The sequence below is a fragment of the Micropterus dolomieu genome, linkage group LG22, assembly GCF_021292245.1.
Source record: "Micropterus dolomieu isolate WLL.071019.BEF.003 ecotype Adirondacks linkage group LG22, ASM2129224v1, whole genome shotgun sequence".
Lineage (NCBI taxonomy): Eukaryota > Metazoa > Chordata > Actinopteri > Centrarchiformes > Centrarchidae > Micropterus > Micropterus dolomieu.
In genome coordinates this window covers 22,988,218-23,011,257 of record NC_060171.1, presented here as the reverse complement: position 1 = coordinate 23,011,257, position 23,040 = coordinate 22,988,218, and the positions used below count along the sequence as shown (strand labels likewise).

At 40.4% G+C, this 23,040-nt stretch overlaps 1 protein-coding gene across 4 annotated transcripts in view; it reads right to left on the bottom strand.

The window, feature by feature from the left end:
* ldlrad3 (low density lipoprotein receptor class A domain containing 3) overlaps positions 1-23,040 on the bottom strand; it is a 92,050-nt gene that overhangs the window by 35,523 nt on the left and 33,487 nt on the right. For 3 of the 4 annotated variants that reach the window (XM_046037861.1, XM_046037863.1, XM_046037864.1), the window contains 3 exons: positions 20,193-20,339; positions 9,943-10,068; positions 6,881-7,015 (listed from right to left, as the gene is read on the bottom strand). In XM_046037861.1, coding sequence (XP_045893817.1) covers positions 6,881-7,015; positions 9,943-10,068; positions 20,193-20,339 — 408 coding nt within the window. The remainder of the gene's footprint in view (positions 1-6,880; positions 7,016-9,942; positions 10,069-20,192; positions 20,340-23,040) is intronic. The other variant, XM_046037862.1, reaches the window with a different exon arrangement.

The window sequence follows — 23,040 nt, the reverse complement described above, 5'->3', positions numbered from 1 at the left end:
GTAGATTGGTGCAATACCCCTGTGAAATAAGGCAGCGTGAAAGCTAGTGTTAGAAGCTAATTACAAACGTTGTACTAGGAGCGTTTTTAGCTTTTAGCTGGCTTGTTGGCGGTCAGTGTCTGACACACTGTCAGATCTTCTAATGGTCCTGCTCTCCTCCCCAGAGATCAAGGAGAATGATCCATAGGGCTGTATAAAAAATGCTGATCCCACAAAAGCTGTGATGCTGTAGCACCTGGACTCTGTCAGAACCAGGACGCCAGAAGAGGGTGACTATAGAAAGTGAGCAGTCTGAGGAGGAGGTTTAAGAGTAAGAGTAAGCATAAGTATGAAGATTTAAGTTGAATGATTAATAAGCATCTTGTAAGTTTATAAAACAATTTGCTGTTTACAGTACATTTAATAGCAATAATATAATTTTGCTTCAAATTTCACTCTGACCTCTTCTTTAAGTTTGTATTTGACATAATACCTTATTATCTCAATTAAAAAGTACAGAAGCAAATGTTTATGTGACACAAAAGGCAATTTATATTTAGGCTGGTAAAAAATATGTTTGGCCAGTGGATTTTTTCATCTACCAGCCACCTTGGCAGGTGAGCCAAAAAGTTACTATACAGTACACATTGAGGCAGTGTGTAAACAAAGGCTTCTTTTATTATTATTCCTTGAGCAATAATTTTGTTGAAAATGCACTGTAATTTAAATCCCATGTAAACACATTTCTCCAGCAAACAGTGTCAATTTCATCCAAGATATGTCCTGATTGTCAGCATTTTACTCTGCAGAATTGATGTTGCGTCTTAGATTCAAAGAAGCCTAACTGATGTTTTGATGCTGTGAGCCACAGAAGGTGTAGTCTTTACGAGTTTAAGGATTTATTTGCCTTTTATTTGTCCAATTATTGCACTGATATTAAAATAAATAGTCTGGAGGAGACGCAGCAGCAAAAGCATAAATCTTACTCATGTGGTGTTAGAAAGCTACACTACATCCAGACACGTGCAGGATTGTAGAGCTTTACTGTCACAGCATTTTTATGCACAAGAACATAACCAAATGTGGACATGTCTATGTCTTGTCCATTGAAATAACACACTGAAACACATGCACACACACAACCAAAATAAATGCCATTGAAGCCTTTGACCGCACAAAGCATACCTTATCTTCAAAGACACACAAAGCCAGTGAGAGCTTTTGAAGCCCTTAAACCATCCTCTGCCCCCCTGTTTCTACCGTCACATCACTTCCATTTCCCCACTCTGTTACTTTTTCTCTCCCAGGACAACTTCAGTAAAGAAAAATGCAGAGATGAAGCATCTTTCTTTGAGGTAGAGGTGATGTGAGAATGAATCACTATCACAGTCACCACGCCATGTGATACTCTTTGTCTGCTTGTGTTAATTAATGCGTAATGAGAGATGCGTGCATTTTAAATGATTGACTTTTCTTAAATGACTCTATGGGGGTAATCACCCTCTTTTCAAAAAGCATCAGTCCTTAAGTCCTTAAACTTGTCAGTGCCATGACCTTCAGAGAGTTTCTTCTGGAGGTTGCATAGTTATTTTTTGCAATTAAATATGCAGAATAATCACTGTGATTCTGTTTGTGTGCGTGCTCATGCACTCACGCACATGCTGCCTTGGATATGCAGAGTGGCTCTCCTGTTCTCAGCGATAGCTCCACCAGCATCTGGCCAAGTCCCTGTGTGCCCTGCGGCGGCGTTTCAACAACAATTTGTAGCGGGGGCAAACATGCGCTCCATCACGGCACTCTCTATCCCCTGCTATCCGCAGACTGGGAGACTGGGGAGAGCAAAGAGGAGCTCAGCTTTGCAAAACTACCTTTCATGTCATTTCTGTTTCTTGAGTTACACTGCTCGGCCTCGGGGCTCGACATGAGATGGATGCTGCTCTCATCCTCTCCGGCTTATCGCTACCCCTCACTCAGTTCTATCCAAATCCCTGCCTTTCTTTACCAAATCACCTGTCTCTCTTTGCTAACCTCCATCTTCCTGCCTAATGCTATTCTCCCTTTGTGGTTCACTACATTATGTTTATTTGGCGTTTGGTGCTTTCCATTTCTTTATCTCTGTTATCAGTTACAGGCTCCCCATCCCACTCCTTCTATCTCACTGTGCAATGATTGCACCAGTGCACTTATAGAAGATTGTGTATTGTTACATTGCACTGTTTGCCACCTCTCTGCTATTTCAAAAATCAATTACCCATCAAATAAAATGATAAACAGTAGAAGGCGCTCTGTGCTGCTCTGTCTAACTGTCCCAAATTGTTTAAAATCATTCTGATGGTAAATAAAAACACTGGCGGCATAGAAAAGCAAGGAGGATGGTGCTGCTTCTGTAGATCTAATTATCTGACACCTCTAGGGCAGGATAACCAAACGCTACTCCATATATGCCATGATGATCTGTCCGCTGACAGGCTGCTGCGTGCTGATCTCTCACTAGACTTTTCAAATCAAGCAACCAAATGTGGAGACACCGAAGCAAGTAATTATGGGTAAGGAGGAAGAGGAGTTGAACAGAGGGAGAGGTACGAGAGAGAAAGTGAGGAAGGAGATGCTGTGCTCAGGTGGCTTAAAGCGGATATTGTACACCTTATCTGTCACCTGCAGGTCTGTGCTTATTAGCACAGAGAGAGGCAAAGTCAGAACAGAATGTAAGGTGAGCATATGTGCGAGTGTGTGTGTGAGTGTATACAGGGATGAAATGTAGAGTCAAACTGCAGTGATGCCTTCACTCCCTCCTTAGCACAGAGAGTGAGGATAAAAATATAAATTAATAAGTAAAACAACAAAGACAAAACACTGAGCTGCTCTCCCTTCATATTCTGTCCTCAAGGTCACAACAACAACTTTATGTGAAGTTTTCAGCAGCAAAATAAGCGGCAGAACATTTAGGTATTTTGCGCTCCATACATACAAATACTACTATAAAATCCGGGCTGATAGGGAGTCTCTGGGAAACTAACACTTTCAAACAGGGTCAGGTTAGAAGCAGGTGCACTGGTACGCTTCTGTGGAAGCTGAATTTAAAACATGCAAAACTACTATGCTGCTGCAGAGTTGTAAAATCTGGCTTTTTTATGATAAGAAAAAGATAAAACTTGGTACTCTATCACTAGCCACCTGAACACATTTTAAAGATGTAGCCAGTCTGAAAAGCCTCTCAGTCAACCATAGCAGGCGTTTTCACAAAATCACTTTCTTTTTGAAAAAAATGAAGTAGAATAATTGTGCTCATGATTGGTAATATTATGTATCATAAAGCACTCCTTAGAACTTCACTAAGCCTACATAGAAGTGCAAAAATATTTTATGATATAATGTATCTGATTTGTGATCAATTGAATATTAACAACATATTAGATTTTCTTCTAACAGTGAACTGTTTGATCGTTTAATCCAGTTGTTGTGAAGACTGCGTTCTGAGATTGCCATAACGAGACACATCTACATTCTGCCAGCCAGCACCAGAGTTGGTTTTGTTCACTTGTCAACAAGGAAATGGAGTGCAGTGGACGCAGATATGAATCAATATTTCTGCATCACTATACGGTTCTATTCAGCATTCTGGCTCGGCATTGAGTTGTGGAATCTGAAAAGGATGGCCTTGTGATGATGGATAGTTTCTCTCTCTTTCTGTCTTTCTCGCAAACACACACAGGTAAAAGTAATAATTTTACTAAATCAGCTTCACTAATTAGGCAAAATTTAAAAAATGACTAAAATGTTAGCATATCAAATTTAGATTTGTGAGGTAACAAAATAGTAGGCTAAATTATAAGAAGCAAAATTATCATAACATCTACCCCCCCTTACCAATTATTGTCAAAATTTGTGGATATTGATGAGAAATGTGAATTCAGTAAAGATGAAGATGAGACGATTCAACATTTATTTTTTGAATGTCGGTACACATTGGGATTCTGGAAAAAAATTTAGGAATATTTTGTAACTCAAACCAACCATTCAATTAAACTAGAAGGCAAGGATGTAGCTAATATTATACTATGAAAACATAAATCTGAAAATTTGTGAGATTGTTAACTTATTAATGTTATTAGATATGTAGCACATCCACAAGTTCTCAAGATCCCGGCCATCTTTCGAATAATTTAGAATAGAACTCAGAAAGTATTTTGATTCTGTCCATTCATGTCATTTCTGTTTCTACAATAAGAAAAGTGCTTATATACTTAAAATTGTACAGGAACTCAATAGAAATATAATCTTGATTCTGCTGCCTTCAGTATTATGCCATTATTTTATTCATTGTGTTTTTTACTTCTACTCATTTTCCTAATTTATACATGTGTATTGTGTTTATTTATTTTTTATATGTGTTTATTTCCAGTATTATATATTTTCTCATGCATGTAGCATTTTACATCATACGTCATAATGCCGTGGTTTATTTGCTTTAAGAAGGAAGGTGAACTTATCCGGTTTTACACCTCATGTTATGATGCCTAACTCTGTTATTATCCTGTGAATTGAGTTTAAAAAAAAAGAAGCAAAATTATCTCCTGAACATTTTTCATAGCCGAGGAAAAGCTGAAGAGTTTTATTTTATTTTAGAAAATAAATGAATGTTGAAAAGTTTCATCACGATTTACTGTGTTCATATTCTAGTTTAATGTACCACTGCCGCAGAGCTCCTTTCCTGTTTATCAGACATGTTTCGCATCTTGAGTTTTGATCAAGTTTCTGCTGACTTTGCCTATCTCAGCATGGGTAATAACATTACTGTCTTGTGAGCTATGGATGGGAGGTTATTGTCTATTTTTACTGTACTTTTAGTTTTGTTATTTCTGACAGACAATGTTTTTTACTATTGAGTAAATCAATGTGACAGCAGCACCCGGACAAAAGGATACAGCGATACACTTAAACAAAAGAAAAAACACTGACAGCGGTCCACATTTGGTTGCCTGGGGTTTTATTCACATCAGGGGTGGACTGCTGGCAGAAATCATGTTGGCTTGCCAGTGGAAGTACAGCTGAAGTGTTGACAGAAGCTGACTGTTGTGCCTGTGAGAAGTGAAGCCGCCAGTGGAATAGGAATGGTATGTAAGTGGTACCTGTCAGTGAAAAAGACTCTATACCAGAAGACATCAGACTAACTGTCAGGGATGATATTACTGCTATTTGCGTTACAATGCAAAGTCTAATGTCATCAAAATCATTACATTTCACAACATTACACTGATGATGCCATGGCATGTTTTTTTGTGTTAAATAGATCACAGCAGCTCATGTCTTCTTCGGCATGAAGTTGAATCTGTCAGTGGCTCTGCTGTATCTTCATGAAGCACAAACTGCAGGATATATTTCCTAAGTGATGTTTTCAAAAATATGTGACATATCTACCGTCATTTTATCCAGTTTAATAGAAAAGCTAAATACCGTCTACAAGTTCCCACCTCTTCTGAAATCTGCTGCAAAGTTCACTGCTAATATTTCCAACAATTATCGCCTAATTAAATTCAACAAACTCTAGTTTGTCACAACAGATGAAAGGGACAGTAATTACCACCAAGAGTCCTCTCCAAATTGTTCACATTTGTGTCGCTGTCATGAATGAATTCTGAATGAAGTGAATAAAGTGCATGAAGATGGAGATTACTATTTAAAGACTTCCCCTTTTAACTGTGAGAGAAAACTTATCTTACTCAACCAGCACAATTGGTGTCTTTGCAGCTATTTGCAGATAACAGCATGTTACGGCCTTTAGTGCGCCGTGCACAGTGTATTTCCCACTATCTCCAAAACTCTCCATAAACAATTATCATCCACATGACCATTCTTGGTATTGTGTAATTACAATACATGCAAAATGGAGTGATCATTGTTATCTCCAAAACAGGTGACTGCATGATGCTACTTTCTGAACATTCATTTTTTAAAAGACATTTTCACAGTCAGTCCTTTAATTCTGCAAGATATATACTATTCCATCTCATAAGCATAAGTTGTTACTGGTATCTTCGACACAGTTTTCAAGGTTTCAATGTATTCCTTCACAAAGTGTAATATATTTGAGAGATAATGAACAGGCATCAATACACATATTGTCAGTTTTTGTGGCACATATGGTCCCTCCATCTGGAGTCTGTGATTAAGCCTATAATTCACATCCCGAAAGCTGCACATTCTGTGCACAAATTAGCTACTTCTGTAAAGTGAATTTATATTTCACTTATTAGTGTATAGTGTTATGTCACATGCAAATGCCTTTACACTTTCTGACACTATATACTCCCTTGCAGACCATTAGTCTAGTAGGAATATAGTATCACAGTATATGTATAGCATAGTATATTCATATTCTAATTTGCTACTTATTGCATATACATATAGCATTTTTGTACACATTTCTCACTGCCAGTGTTTGGTATTGATTCATTTGAGTTCAAAGTCCAAGTCCTGCTGCTACTTTTGCGTCTATTAAGCACCTTGTTAATCAAAAAAGTCCTACTTTACATGCTCTGGTTGTAGCTTTGTGATCGATTTTGCTGTATCCTTAAACAGATTGCTTCTGCAGCAGCAGTTCAAGGTGCTCACAGGAGTAATTCAAGTTTCTTAGCGTTTCAGGTGCTTTTTTCTGTATTTAGAATTTTGGTGAAATGTCTCAGTTAACCAACCAATAAAAACAGTTTGAAATGTGTGAGTTAAAGGCTAATCAGAGGGATCAAGAATGTCTCTGCAACATGATCTGCTACAATTCATCCTCAGCCTCAGCTTGCCCCTGTGTCTGACTGTCAGTGGCTGAAAAGATATTCCATTTCCAGTTAGAAAAATAACTTTCTATTACAATACACAACCACTTCATACATTTAACTTAATGACTTACCTGCTGTAGTTAGGCAGAGCTCCTCGTCACTGTTGTCCTGACAGTTGTCCTGGCCGTTACACAAAAAGCTGCGGTCTACACAGTGGCCATTTCGACACCTGAAGCGAGCCTCCGAGCACACCAATGGGTTGCCTGCTGTGGTTGAGTCAGACATTAAAGGTGAAGTGTTAGCGCAAACAGGGTTAAATTAATAATCTGTAGTGGCAGTTTGCTAGAAGTTGTTTTTGTGTACTTGTTGCTCCCATCCCCTTTACAACACTTTAAAAGATAAACATGGCTATTATGTTTTAATTTCATTGAACACTAAAAACAGTGCGAGTTAGTAAAGCATGTGATATAAGGGGATCTAATAAAAAAATCTAACTGAAACTCAACAGAAAATGTCTATATTTTAGCACTACCACTTCCTTTTAGCATATTTTCTGGTTTTGTCTTTGTTCTAGTTTCTGCAAAATGAGCCAGAATTATCTTGTGAGAAGATCCAGACAATTACACAGTCATGACGCAGTATCTGCTGGGAGCGTGGAGCAAAGCTCCATTTAAATGACTAGATTAGATTTGCGAGCATGGGGCCCTGCAGGCTAGGAACATTGCCTCCGACAATGGTGAGTGATTGGCTTGATGCGAGCTCCCCACTGGGAAAGCAGGGATGGGGTCATGTGAGGACAAACTATATGCCTGATAATATAGATAACACCCGGATCCTGGCGTTCCCCGTGTCGTTCAGTTCAGTACGACATGGGATTAACCTCTCTAAAAGACAAAGCCAGACCTAAGTGTGCAGAGTCAGGAGTAACGCAAGCAACGCAAACACATAAGGATGATTCAAACTTGTTTTTAAAGTTCACAGAATTTGCTCCATGTGTCATAGCAATACAATTTGCCATATTAGAGGGAATGATCATTTTCACATAATTATTCTCATTTTCATTTGATTTTCTTTATAAATGATTATGGTGTGTTTTTGCATGGATCTGTACCAAACAAAGATGTTTCCTTAAGTCTGTAGAATATGATGTGTAGGCCAGGACATCTCTGCAGCACAACAATCAATGTTAAATTTACAATGGTATTGGTGACACACATTTCGCCTTCAACAAATATTGCACCTTTCGCGATTTAAAACTTGCAATAGGCTAGGCCATATTGTGATTTCAATAAGATTTTGATTAATCGTTCAGCTCTATTCAAAACTATTATTATCTGCTTTAAATACAAGATTTGATAGCGAGTGGGAGACAACAACAGTGTATACATTGCATTATTTATAGGATGACTGTTAGGGTTGTGGCTGTACTTCAGTAAATTCCCACGTGGTTCCCGCTTCCCTGTGTTCCTGTTCTGTCTCTTTCTGTCTATGTGTGTGTGTGTGTTGCCGTGGGCGTGGTCCTCCCTTCCCTGCTCTCCTGTCTCGGCATCGCCTGCACACTTGTTCACAATCAGCTCATCACTTCTCCCAGTCTGCTCACCTGCCTCTCAAGTCGTCTACATGCAGCTCGTTAACCATTCTTTGCAGATTGTTGTTTCAGCCTCTGTAGATACTCGCCTGCCAAATACTCCGTAGCCTCCAATCTAACCCCTGCCAGCCAAGTGTCCCCTCATGCTAGCTCTTCCCTCACCATCTCCTACTCCTGCCCCTACCAGATCCCCATCCCAAGTTACAATACAGACCCCTTTCCTATCAACTACTCACTGTCCTGCGTTTAGGTCCCACTTGAGTTCTTAGCAATGACATTCTCCTTCATTTTCCTCTGAAAGGAAATCTGTGTCACGCTTTAGAAAGTACGAGTAATACTGCTTTGGCATTACAAAAACTAAAGCAGAACAAAAGTAAAAAGGTTGAAATAATAATTGTAGTGATAGTCTCTGACCCCACTGTTCATAAATCTAAAAAAGGCATCTGTTACATGATGATCATGTGCATGCTGTGCCTCTGGAAAAACACAGATCTTTCTTTTTAAAGATGAATCCAAAAATGGAGGTTGGGATTGCAGTTCAGTTTTATAAGCAAGCTTCACATTTTTTTTGTTCACAGTAGACTGCTATTTGTCTAAATATCTTTGCAGCTCCTAAATAAAATGAATTAACGCATTTCAAGTGTTGTTTTCCATCAATGTGCATTAGCCCATTCAAACTGTGTGCAAGGTTGTTATTTTTGTAAAGTTCACTGATGACGCATATTTCTAGCTTATTGCGCTTCCATAATGTTGTTGTGGCAGCTCAAAAAATAACTGTCACAATTGACCCTTCGCAAAGCCACACCCCCCTTAGTTACTGTTGCTAAGTCCGACAAACTGTCGGAGCTGTTAGACTTTTATCAGGGTGCTGCCACTGTCTATTACTGCACTCCCCGGAGAAATACTGGGAAATTTGCTGGAAAAAGCGATCTCAGAAAGAAGCAGACAGTTTTGCATTTGCATTATACATTTAAAGGTTGTATTCAGGCTGTCAGACTGACTCAAACTGACAAAAATGAAAGATAGAAACTAAAGCCTACTAATCACACAGTACAAGAACCACCGCAACCCCCGACGATGGAGACAAAATAGAACGGTATTAAGTTACTATTCCTGTAAAGCTGGGTAGGACTCTATTCATTATTACAATCATTAAAAAGCAGAACAGTAGGGATTTATAACGTTACACTCAGTAGTAAGTTAGCTAACGTTAGCGTGCGCTAACTAACATCACATTAGGAACATCCCACAGCCAACATTTTTCTGGATTTATCTTAGGTTTTGGAAAGGGAATAAATCGTACTTCTGTGCCACAGGAACAGCGTTTGACCATATCTTGGAAACATACGGCAGAAGAAAGCTAGAAAACGACTCATTTTGCATTAAGAGTGAATGCAACGCAGCCATGAAAGTGTCGGTCCACACCTAAATTGTACTAGTAAAATACATATTCAGTACTCAACCCACCACTGGCTACATGACCACTGCAGTAGCTGCAGTATAAGCTGCTGGGAGACAGCACATCATTGAACGGACCATGACTTCTAGTGGCCAAGGCATGAGACAGATTGCTATTGTTGGAAATGGTTGTCGTGTGAGACTCACCGCAGTTCTCCTCGTCACTCCCATCAGGACAGTCACTGAAGCCGTTACAGCGGAAGCGCCCGATGATACAGTGGACGCCATTAGCGCAGGCAAAGAATGTAGGGGCGCACTTTGACTTGACCTTAGCTAAAGACAGATGAAAGGTTGAGGGAAATGGTGGAAAGAAGAACAATGGATTAGTTTATGGGTGATGTGGAGATGATGCAGCAATTTTCAATGGACTACTTCATGTTTTATGACTCGCTGTGATGTACAAAGTACAACGGTGTATTAGGGCCACTGTGTGTGTGTGTCTCTCTCTCTCTCTCTCTCTATATATATATATATACATACACACACACACACACACACACACATATACACACACACTGAACAAAATTCTAAACTTATAAACGCAACACTTTTGTTTTCGCCTGCATTCATCATGAGCTGAACTGAATGTACACAAAAGACCTATTTCTCTCAAATATTGTTCACAAATCTGTCAAAATCTGTGTTAGTGAGCACTTCTCCTTTGCCGAAATAATCCATCCACCTCACAGGTGTGGCATATCAAGATGCTGATCAGACAGCATGGGCATTGCACAGGTGTGCCTTAGGCTGGCCTCAATAAAAGGCCACTTGAAAATGTTTTATAATTGCTAATTCTGCCATAAACATTTTGGAGCCGGGGGAGGGGCGTAATAGTCAGAGAAAACACCTCTGATATTCTCTCGAAAAAATTGTGTCATTATATATACACAAGACATGAGGGACTACAGCAAAGCCACCTGTAAGCATGTGTCACATGGTCATTTATAAATGTCTGAAGTTCTTCCCCAATTTTTTATGCATTTGGTCTTTGAACAGAAGGAAGTATTTTATAATACTGGTCAGTGAAAGTAGCTTACATGTGATTGTTTTTAACATCCACATACCCTGCTGAGTACGGAGCCTTTAATAACACAAGCACATCTGAATAGTATTTTCTTGTAGATTTTTGTAGATTTTGATAGTATTTTTTCTCTGAATATTACCCCACTCTACCCGCTCTATTTTTTTTTCCTACAATGGCCCTAATACGCCATCGTAGAACAGAAGCAACTCTATGTTATAAAATTTACAGCAAACCATTGAACCATGAAACACTGTACAAGGTTCACACCTGCTTTGGTATAAAGACCAATTAATTACTCAGCTCATCTGAAGTATGACAAGTAAAGGAAAAGATCCCGAGCACAAATCACTAATAGGAGAAGAAAACAAGTTAATGACAAAGACAAAGAGAGCAAATTGTGTGGGAGAGTGTTTGTATGGATTATGCCATTGATCAGGCCTAAGACTGAGAGTGACGAGCCTGCAGAACATCAATGCTTGGCATCCTCCGTTTAGCAACCCTTGGTTTTAACTCAAACACATTGATCTTCCCTGGCAAAAGGAGATAAACAAGATAGCAGGTAGATGCAAGCAAAGGCACCAGAAAATAAAGGACAGTGCTTTAGCTCAAGTTAAAATTTTCAAGCTTGATGGCAACAATGAAAAATAAAAAAAGACATACAAGACTTTGCAGCACAGCCATCACATTACAGTTTATTATAATGATCTGTGTGAAATACAGTATCCTCTATCAGACCTCAGTTTCTCTACTCCGACCATTGTTAAACTATTCCCTCCCAGTAATTTGCATTATAATACGAAAGCTTAAACTTGTAAATTTGGCTTTGTGTGAGAGCTACTCCTGTTGTAATCGCAGTTACTGGAGACAGAGAAAGGAAAAGCTACACATTACAGCTGCAAAATTGTTGTGATACTAGTTAAATAAGACTATAATTTAATGCCAGTGAGCAAACAGCATTATAAACATTTTAAACACCACAAAGCAACAAAGGGATGGAAACAACCCACACACACAAACGCAGGGAGGGGGAGAGTGAGTGGGCATACTAGACATCTCAAAGCAAGCCACCAAACAGTTTCTGCTTTTTCTCTATACTGAATACAAAGGGTGGAATTGGCCTGCTCATAGGTTGGCATTGTGCCGTCTCAAATGCCAGGGGCGCACATTTTTCCCTCTACAATATATTGTGGTAGGCTGATTTATGAGCTCTTTCAAGCTGCGGCGATTATGTGTAGCGAGTGGGGAGGGTGAGGCATAACAACCACGAGGGTTTGGAGCGGCCGTCTCCAGGATGAAATGTAATCCGCTGAATGCGGGAGGAAGCTGGGATAGTGCCCGATCTCTGTGCCTGTAGCCTGGGAAGCCTTTGTTTACCTGGACAGCACAGGCCCTAACCACCCAAAGCTCATTTTGCATGGTATATCGCATTCATTAGAGTCCAGGGAGAAAAACAGACATTGCTTCGAGCTGTAGCAACAGATTTAAAAAAAAACATCCAAAAACATGCTGCAGTGGAGGGGTAAATTGAAATCCATCTGGCCACAAACAAAGGCAGTGTCATCCTTTATTCTCTATTTTTTTTTATTTATTTTGTTGATTATTTTGTTTTGCACTTCTTGTGGGAAATGAAGGACACATGCTCTGTTACTACATACACAGCTTCTTCTTTTCTGCATAGACACGGATGCTGACTGCTTTTGTTTCATCCGCCAGGCGGGCTGGGCTAAAAGGACAGCTCTGAGATTCCTCGTTCACTTCCTCCCTCATCCAAATCCTCATTACCACTTCTAATGCTGGCAGGATTCATCTGACCCAATGTTTTTGTTCCAAATTAGCTCAAAAGTTAAATGAAGGGCAAGCTTATGAAGGGAAACAACTCGTGGGTGGGAGAGACAGTGCTGGTTGGAAGGATAGCACTAATGTGCTTAGCTGTATTTTGGGGGATGCATGGCCCTTTATAGCCTGATTTGAGCAGTTTTCATTGCAAGACAAAAAATTAATTAGAAAGACAATATTGAGGGTGGATGAGAAAAACACAAACATAAGTTTCCCTTGATAATCATGTGAAAAAATAATCATGTGGACTTCTACTGTTCAAATTTAAAGAATGCTGTTGATCCAGGTCGTGCTGTCAGCACATTTACATTACAGTCCATAAAAGTTGCACTTGGACCTGCTACACAGACCTAACGTCACGTCATAGAAGTTTGGCTTAGCTTCACTAAAAACAATAACAGCAAAACGCAACACCTGCAGTAAGGATATTTTGTGCAAGGGAGGAAGCACATCCAATATAACAAAGCATTAACACGTCATGAATCTGAAAAATGCAGATTTTTTCAACACATGTTCAATGTGTTGAGGTCTCCCAGCTACAATGACGCCCCATACAGCTAACGCTAAGAGTAGCAACGTCTCACGCTCAGGTACAAAACACAAGTGAGCTGACATTGACCTTTTATACTAAAGATCAACGAATGATGTCTACAAATGATTCCAATATATATTTCTCTTAGATAGAAGTCCCCAGAGACCCCTCTAGTACAGAAACTCCTTTCACTTTAGCCATTAAGGGGAAGATGAACGAGGAGAAAGTGGATGAATGTCACCGAGCAGTGACAAGATTTGTGGTGAAGGGGTTGAAATCAGAACCGTGATTTGATAAGTAGAATCAGGAATTGATAAAATTGAAATGATACCCAACCCTAGTATTCATCCCTCCTGTCATTACTCTGTTTCTTTGTTTGAACTCCTTTAGTTCCATGGCAATTCCTCTTCTCTAAGCCTTTGTAGAAGCTGTTTACAAAAAAGCAGGCAGGGAGTTGGATGGCTTCCAAACTTAGCTCCAGTGTTCAGCTGAGCAGCACAAATGAAAACGAGGTTAGCGGTCGAGCTGATTCCTGGAGGTAAGACTATCACTTGCAGAAAAACGTGGCTGGATCACACAGAAACGCACAGTTGGAGGACACTAAAACACACACATAAACATGCCCTCTCTCTCTCACTTTCTCTGTTGCTCTCTTTTCCTGTCTCCTATACAATTACATGCACACACACCACACTTCTCCTTCCTTTTCTCCCCCTCCTCGGTTCCCCAGAGAGCAGCATAACTTGTTCGGCACAGGTAGGCTTGGTCGTGATGGGCATACATGACAGACAGGGTGAGGAGAAAGGCTGGAGGAAGAGACTAATAAGAAAGAAAACAGAGCAGAGTGAGCGGGAGGGAATACAGGCAGAGGAGGAGTACAGCAGAGTACAGACAGCTGAGGACATCACAAGTTTCTCTGACCTTGCTGAGCATTTCTGAGGGGAGGAAATCAATAGGTAATGGAGTCAGGGTGTAAGCAAGAAGGGCAACGGTAGTTTCAGTCAAGAAGGCTTGGGGATTAAAATAATCATTCCGTACCTTTCGCTGTCTAAGCCCTGCACGCTAGTCGTACAATAATATAATAATACAATAACCTTGTGTGCAGGAAGAGGCATTGCAACATTATAGAGCTGCCTTCATCTCAAGGGCCAAGCGTTTACGGGCCAATGGTGTTCAGCAAAGCCATCAAACTTCATGCTAGATGAGGAAGCAAGTGCGACTCATATACCATACAGCAGGCACTGTATGTGCAAATATCAGTAATATTTCAACAACTTCCGATAAAAGGAGAGGGAAGCAAGGGCATATGGTGAAAAAGCAGCAAGTGATCTGTCAGATAATAACCCTGCTGCAATATTCATCATAGAAAGCAACGTGCCGCGAAAATTGCCTTGTTTGAACTGGTAGCACCCAACGTTGTATTGTGAAGCGAAAAGGAAGGATTTTTTATTCCTTTGAAGATCTCGAAGCAATCATTTTGCCTAATTTCTGACAATCAATCAGACAAGGACAGCCTTCATTCGAAAAAGAGAAAACTAGAAGAGAAAAAAGACCCTGATCAATATTTCATCCCTGTTTCTTGATATTAATTACACCAGCTCATTGATCAGTCAACCATTACGCACATGGGATGCACCAGACTCCCAGTCCCATTAAACCTTCCTCTGCAGTACTTACTTTTCCTGCTATTAATACTCCATATTCACATCATTTTCTTCTCTTCTATTTTCTTTTTTGCTCTCTTGACAGTTTTTTTTTTATCCTGAGCTGGGCTAAAAAAACAAACACAAACCAAAACATACTCCAGTGTAAGTGTCCCCAAAACTCCCCCAATCCCACCTGTTGTTTCTTACATGTTGTCTCTTAAATGTCATACCAATATACCAACAACACCAACAGCAAAGAACACCTATCCACAATGAGGCAGCACAGAACTGAGCACAAACACAAGACAACAGAAGAATAAAAACATATCTGTCAGCAGTATATGGCTCTTTGCGTTACAGTCAGTGCATTGGTCACTGCCCTTATCACATGAACACACACTTCTAATCTTAGCAACCCCTTCCCTTCCCATGGTGGGTTTGGTAAAGAGTTGGCGGTGCGTGAGCCTTGATATCTAAATCATAACCAATCTGTCTCAAGAGTCCTTTTTAGCTATTTCCACCCCTGCTGTTTGAAGAGAACTTTGTTGTTGATAAGCATTTAACGGCTCTTTTTGAACTCAATATCTCATGGGCATTTTGTGGAGGTCAGTACAGAAAAAAACAAAAAGCACCATTGATGTTGCTCCAGGCTTGGCTGCGTTATGACTGCAGAAAGCAATACAGTAATATTCGAGTAATCCAATGAACTGAATTTTTTTTGCTGCTAATTGTTGTTGTGAAGAGCTAACAGGATCAATAACGAGTGTATCAGGTAATGAAAGCTCCAAACGGTTATATTCTTCATTGTTATGAAGTATTAATAGACTTTTAAACTCACTGACAAAACATCAGCACTTGTGTCAGCCTCTAATTTGCTGTGCTTCCTGTGTGTCTCCCAGTGATTGATTAAAGCCGGAGTGAGAGCTGCTACTGGCCTTCACATAATGTACTCTAAGTAGGTCCGATTTTGCAGCAAATCTTACTGCATAAAGTATTCACAAATTGTTTTCTTTAAAGTAAGACTATGTAACATTTTGCTGAACAGTGTCACTGTGGCCACAGGTGACAATTAATAAATACTAAATAGTGTAGCTCAAGTAAAGAATTCATCAAGTCAGCTTACGCAGCAATATTCATCTAAAGTTAGCTAACACTGGCCACCATAAGCTACTGGCCATACAGTGTGCCCTGATTTGAGCAATGGTTCATTTTATTGTTTATAAATTCAACCACTCATTTGAAGCAGAAGATTGTGTTACTTCTTTTTTCAAAAGTTACACAGTCTTGCCTTAATGCCTGAAAGGCTAAAATGAGCCATTATTTCACAAGAACAAGGGAATTATTATGAAGAAGCCTTCATTTTATGTAGAAGAAAAATCTTTTAGAATTATACAACACAGAAGACAGTTATGTCCATTACAATTTTGAACAAGTGGCACGTCATTATCCGTGATTAAACACATGTTAACATGCATACTTGATTGTGAGCAGAATATGAGGCGATGAAGAGTTCTTTCGTTGTTCTTTAAGAGCCACTGGCCCTGCTGATGGCCCTTCTAGTCCAAATCAAAGTAAAAGTTGAACTTGCACAGATGTTTCTAAGTGCAAAATTCTGAATACATGGATTCTTCCACACAGAGAGGCCACGGCCTCAGCCTGCAGGAGTGTTATTTCAGAACAGTCATTTCTTTGAAATGTGCTTCTCTGTCTTTTCTCTCTCTCTCTCTCTCCCAACTGCGTTTCTGTCCCCCCGTCTTTGATTCCCCACTTTTTGCTTTATACGTCATGTCCACTCACCCTTTCGGCCCCACTACGCATCTCTCTCGCCTGCCCATACCCTGCACAGACAAGGGCAAAGAGGCTAATCCTGGCTCTGAGGCCCAGTAAGCTCAGTCAGCTCTCCTCCTTCTCTCCTCTGTCAGTGTCTATTTCGTCTAACACTCTCCCAGGCTGTTGTTATGGACACCAGAGCATGGTGGTACTTTTGACCTCTTTGTGTGAGGATCTAGTCAGCAGCCTGTCTTTGAATCATTGCTTGAAGACCCCTCAGACCTGCCAACACATATTCATACAAGCACACACACAGATGCTCAATATTGGAGATATCGTATATACTACTGATATGTTTTCATCTAATATTCAGTTAAATTCATGTGGAGCAAAGCAGAGGTTAAACTTCATAAAGAATTCGACTTGATAAAAACCATCTGTATCGGGGGGCCCTGGCCTCGCGCAGCAGGACAGTAATGCAATAAGCTGCATCTTTAATGCAATAAGACTGAGGCTGCAGATACTGCATCTCTTCTCTCAGCCCAGACTGTTATTTAAGAGCCAGCAAAAGTATTTACATGACTCAAGTTGACCCCTGTGCTAGAGGGGACCGGAAGAACAAACAAACAAGAGAGAAGCAGCGGGCCTTGGGAGGAAGGGAGAAGCCTGTCTTTTCTAGGTGAATAAACATTCCCTGACCATTTGAGAGACAATCCCTGGCTTGTGAGGCGTAGCAGACTGGGACACATCTACAATAAGTAAATAATCAAAGGCCAGGTGCAGATGATGTTTGCATTATTCTCTTCTGAACTTCCTCACCCACTGATAGAACTGCAATAAAAATACAGTCAGGTCAACAACAAAAGGTAGAAAGAAGTTTCTTTCTGAGGCAAAGCAACTTGTGGTAAAAAAAATAAATAAAATGAAAACCTGCCAGAGAGTCATCGTAAATTCATGTGTGGGTGGTTTCTGACTTGCAAAAACACTTTTGTACTGAACTGATGCACCCAAGAACAGTTTGTGCAAGTGAGTATGCTTGTTGGTGCTGTACAAATAAAATTTTTACATATTTTGTACAGATTCAAAAGAAAACTGATCGTGAAATTGATTTGTTCTCCTCTGTGTTTCCCCGTTAGCTACATGGTATCCAAAACAAAATTTCCTTAATGAGACACCAGGGAGACATCACCACATATGACCTTTACCTCAGGCTCTTATTCCTTGGATCAGAGACACCCACATCAGCACAATCTTCTGGCTAAACAGCATGGGCTTACAGGGGATCTACTCTCTAATTACAGCTGTCTTCTGGTGCAAATGTTCATGGTAAAAATAGACTGCTCCTGGAGCAAAAGAGTTTATATGTTCACACACATATATATGCATACATGCAAAGCAAACACTGTCCATGATTGACAGCGGCAGAGAGAGAAGCATGGGGTTGCTAGTCTCATCCCATGCCACTAAAAATGAAATAATTAAAGACAGAAGTGGTCAAAAGTGTTAAAAAATGCTTCCACACTGATGGACAATTAAAACACATGCGCTCATATTACAGACGTGAGGAAATTTAATATCCTGCTCTGCCTTCATAGTAAGGACTGTGATTGCAAAGGACAGACAACATCAGATACATTGCATGTTTTCCTACTTGGTTAAGGTAAAAAATATTTAGCAATATTTCAATGAGGAGTTGGAATTAAAAAACACTATGCATGTAGCTCACTGACATAAGGAGAATAAGCAAGGTCAACAAACTGTCCCCATCCCCATCTGTTAAACATATATAAAACTACGAGTGTGTGTGTGTGTGTGTGTGTGTGTGTGTGTGTGTGTGTGTGTGTTTTCTTAGAGGGGGGTGTCTAATTATGATTCTACAGAGAATCCAGTGCTGCAGTTTCAAAGTTCCCAGGCATTGTATTCTTCTCAGATAAAAGACACCCAGACAGAACTCCTGCTGTAGCCACCATAATGAGTCCTCCTCTCCTTCCCCACTCCCTTGTTTCCCATCCCTCCGTCTGTCTGACTGTCCCTGCAGACCCCCTAATGGAGCCAGGGGTTTGTCTGGGGACTTTTGTGAGGCAGTCGCCGGAGATATCGACTGACAACTAGCCATCTATTTGAGGATAATAAGGCCCACTTATGTCAGAGCAAATAATGTAGACGTCGACAACAAACACAAATAGTACTCTGACAACTGGAGAGGCAGGCTGAGTGCGATGCTTTATGATAACTTGCCTTTATCTTTAGCAGTATAGCATGTAGTGATAGCAGCAGACAAATAAAATCTTGCTTATCTGTAGGTTCAAAGTGAAAGTACATGAGATAAATTTGAGTGAGAATGATACTCAGTCAAATTTATCGCATGAACTCCGTGATTAGATTGAACACTTTATGTATCTACAGTAATTCTGATGCAATTAGTCCAAATGCATCGGGATATTATCTTTACAGGTCTGACAGTTGCTGACAGTTTAAGGCCATTGAGTGATGAGAATCTGGGGCACAGAGCACACCCGTATAAGTAGTTTATTAATGCACTACACTTTCTTTAAGTTACAGGGATGTCAGTAGTAAAGGTGTACTAAAGAATATTGTCTAGGACACCACTTTTTTCCTATGTGTATATATAACAAGACATTACAAACTAAGAAGATTGATGACTGCAAGGTTTGTAGGCTGTGTGTGTGTGTGTGTGCGCGCTTGCATGCCATGGGACACAACTTTGTCAAGAGTAGACGGCCTGTTCCCTGAGCTGCCAGCAAGAGAGAACAGAGAGAGAAGTGACTACTGGAGGAGAGGAGGGGAAAAGAAGAAAATTAGAGAGGTGACAGAATGGAGGACAAACCGTATGTGATTGATTTATTTTTGGCAGGGAATTAGCTGGGTAAAAAGAGGGCTGCAAGAAGAGGGTTATGTTTTTTTTAATTGAAAACATGCCTCTGTGAAGAAAATTACAAGCCAAAAGCCAAAAATCATTGGATGAGATAAAGAGGGAAGGCGCAAGAGGGGAGTGAAAACAGGCATGCGAGACAGTTAGAGAGATGAATATATCGGGAGATGGGGGTTTCCAGTGTGGCAGGGCCTCAGAGTCAATCTTCATCAGCAATCCCATCTTTGTGTGGAGCTCTGGCTGAAATGGGAGGGGGAAGAGGAGGAGCAGCAGACCAGAAAGATCAAAGCCAACTAAAAGTGAGGATCAAAACTGAACTATTACTGTAGCCTTACAGTAGAATTATGCATGGATACTATTCCTGCACACAGAAGTAATCGGCCTTTGCTTTGATGGTATTACGTTTTGCCCTGGTGCTAAACTGGGGCCGAGGGTCTGGCAGGAAGGAGGAGGGGTGCACGCTGTGGGGGAGAGAAACCCAAGGATTGAGGAGGGAAGTTCATTTAAGTTGGCAGAGAATTAGATTTAAATGGCCCTTATGGCTCAGGAGAAGAAGCACAACTGTAATGCTGGATACAGAGTTCAGTAGTTGAGAAGACATGACGTGACACTAAATAAAGCACTGGAGCCAGATAGCATAAGACACAGCTAAGGGCTAAAAGAGGGTTTTGATAATGGAGTCCAAAGTGAACTTACGACAGCCCTTCTCGTCGCTCTTGTCAAAGCAGTCGGGCAATCCGTCACACTGCCATCCACCTGGGACACACTTGCCATCTCCACACATGAAGTTTCCAGGGATGTTGCACTCGGTGGTGAAGTTATTCCCTGGGAGCAGCTGGCTCTCTGATTGATAAACAGACAGAATGACAGACAGTAAGATAGAGAGAAAGAGAGGAGGAGGACAAGAAAGAGAGCAGACTATCATGGTCCCATTCCATGAAGACATCAAACAGGTAGAGGGCATTCCGGCAATATTCATCACCACAGTCAAAATACATTAAAGGCAGTAGCTCTATATAAAAAAAAAGCTATATTAATCTATGGGCAAATAAACAGAGGATGATCTCATGAAAACAAAAGCAGAAGTGGCCATTCAGTGTTGTGGGTGTAAGCCTGACTTTAGAGCTGGGCGGTATCATAATCAGACAGACAACGATACAAACACCAAAGAACACATTTATGTCTTAGACATAGATATGCACACACACACACACTCGATCACAAATAAACACATTCAGCAGAAAGCATTGCCCTGAACTAGTTGAGGGCATTTCTAGTTGACGCAGTGCAGCTGCGGCATAATGGGCTGGACTGTGAAACATGGCCTTTTGGCTGAGGTTGGACATTATGCGGTGAGCAGCTTAGCTTGTAAACAAAACAATAGGGCAGTAATGAGGAGTCCCGAACAGACCGGGAAACACTTTGATGCTGCAGTGCTGAAACTGGGTTCAGCTGGTAGGGCACTTTATTACACCTGAGAGAAGGAAGCAGGAGGTGTACCTGCTGCCAAAAGGTGTGGACCTTTAAGCCCTAAGTGAGGGTGTGTTTAACCTGCAAAGTGACTGATGGGGTCACGCTATAGATGTCTCTTTCTTACACAACTCCAATTGAAAAAAGCAGCATGTGAACCTGACAAAAGTGCTTCACTGAACATTTTTGTTACATCCATATTAGCATTACTACATGAACTACTATAACTTTACACTAAACAATTGAGACTAAGGATAGGACGACTTCTACCTCACACAGTGATATCTAATGACACTAGTAGGTTTTTAAACTTACTCAAATATGAGACTTTCTATGAACCCCATCCTAAAGAAGATAATTACTAACTCTTCTACAGCCTTTTTTTCCTTTTTTTTTTGAAGAGGATGAGAAGGGGATGATTAGAGGATGATTGTGTGCCTGATCGAGTGGTTTATTAAATGTAAAATTCATTATTGGAGACTAGTCGTGTCACACTTGTATTGTATAATGTAAATACTCCATCCATCCATCATCCTGCGTAAAGGGTCGCGGGGGGGCTGGAGCCAATCCCAGCTTACATTGGGCGAAAGGCGGGGTACACCCTGGACAGGTCGCCAGTCCATCGCAGGGCATAATAAACAAACAACCACTCATATCCACACCTAAGGACAATTTTGGAGACACCAATTAACCTAGTCTGCATGTCTTTGGATGTTGGGAGGAAGCCGGAGCACCCGGAGAAAACCCACGCAGACACGGGTAGGACATGCAAACTCCACACAGAAAGGCCGGGGCAACCAGGGTTTGAACCCATGACCTTCTTGCTGTGAGGCGCCCTGTAAATACTCTATAACACATATTATATGACCATTTAAACATGTCATATTTCATAGGGAGGCAAAGTGTATAAATATACTACTATAGTGCTGTTTAAAGAGAAGATGCTGCCTCTGTTCTTCCAGGATTACAAAATAAATCAGATAAATGAATTCACTTTGCACAGAAGAAACAGGGTGTGTTTTCTCCATTTAATCATTACAAGGACGCATTCTCCACAAGGCAGCGTTCATTACCATTGTACTCTGGTACAAATAGAAAGATTTGACCTTTGAGTGTTTGTGAATTCATAACCAGAGCTCACAGGTTCAACGCAGTTAGTTGATATTCACTTAGTAGATGTAGCCAGCTCCCAGAGCACAGCTGAGTAGACTATCCAACACATAGAAATGATCTGTTCTTACATCACCCCTCTCTTTCTGCTCTTTAATGGCAGCAGGTTGTGGAAACCATGTATGGATCTCTCTTTTTTTTTTTTTAAATGAGACAGCACGACCCTTCTGATCCTCAGTGAGGATGATGCAAACCCCTCTTTTGTCTCTTGCAATGTAGAAAATGGGAAGTGAATGATAAAGAGAAAAGGCTCTTGTAATTTATGAGGCGCGTTCCAATCATCATTTCTCTTATTGGTGGGAGGAACTGTCAAACGCAACTTTTAATGAATACATGAAATGAAAATTGTTACGCATACTTTACATATTAGTGAATATAACCCTGACAAAACAAAAACAAATAGTAGACTGCTTGTACCTGCTTCTTAGTTCAAGTTTCACTTGTGTGGTATAATTATTTGGTAAATAGAATAACACCAATCCCAATAGTGTTGCAGGGACCATTTCTTGTAGACAGTACTTTACCATGGTGAGCCTCTTGGATATATAAATAGTCATCCAGGTATGTTTGAAAACTGCCAAATGTCAATTCTTTATCTATCTGAGAAAACACCACCATCTTCACACAATCTCCCCTGGCTCTTCCCCTCCCATCCTTGTTTGTTCGTCTCTTTCTGATAAAGCGACCTAGAGATGCACAGAGAAAATAGAGAGACAGAACAACAGCACAGTAACATTAGAAGGCGTAAATGAAGCCATTGCTGTTGGTTAGGCTTAAAATACAGAGAAATGTGTTTAAATGTATTTCAAGAAAAGAAAGCACGAGTACAAATGATTAACCTATTTACAATAAATAATAATAAATAAATAAATGAACCATTTGTTGTCATCTTTGTGATACATGC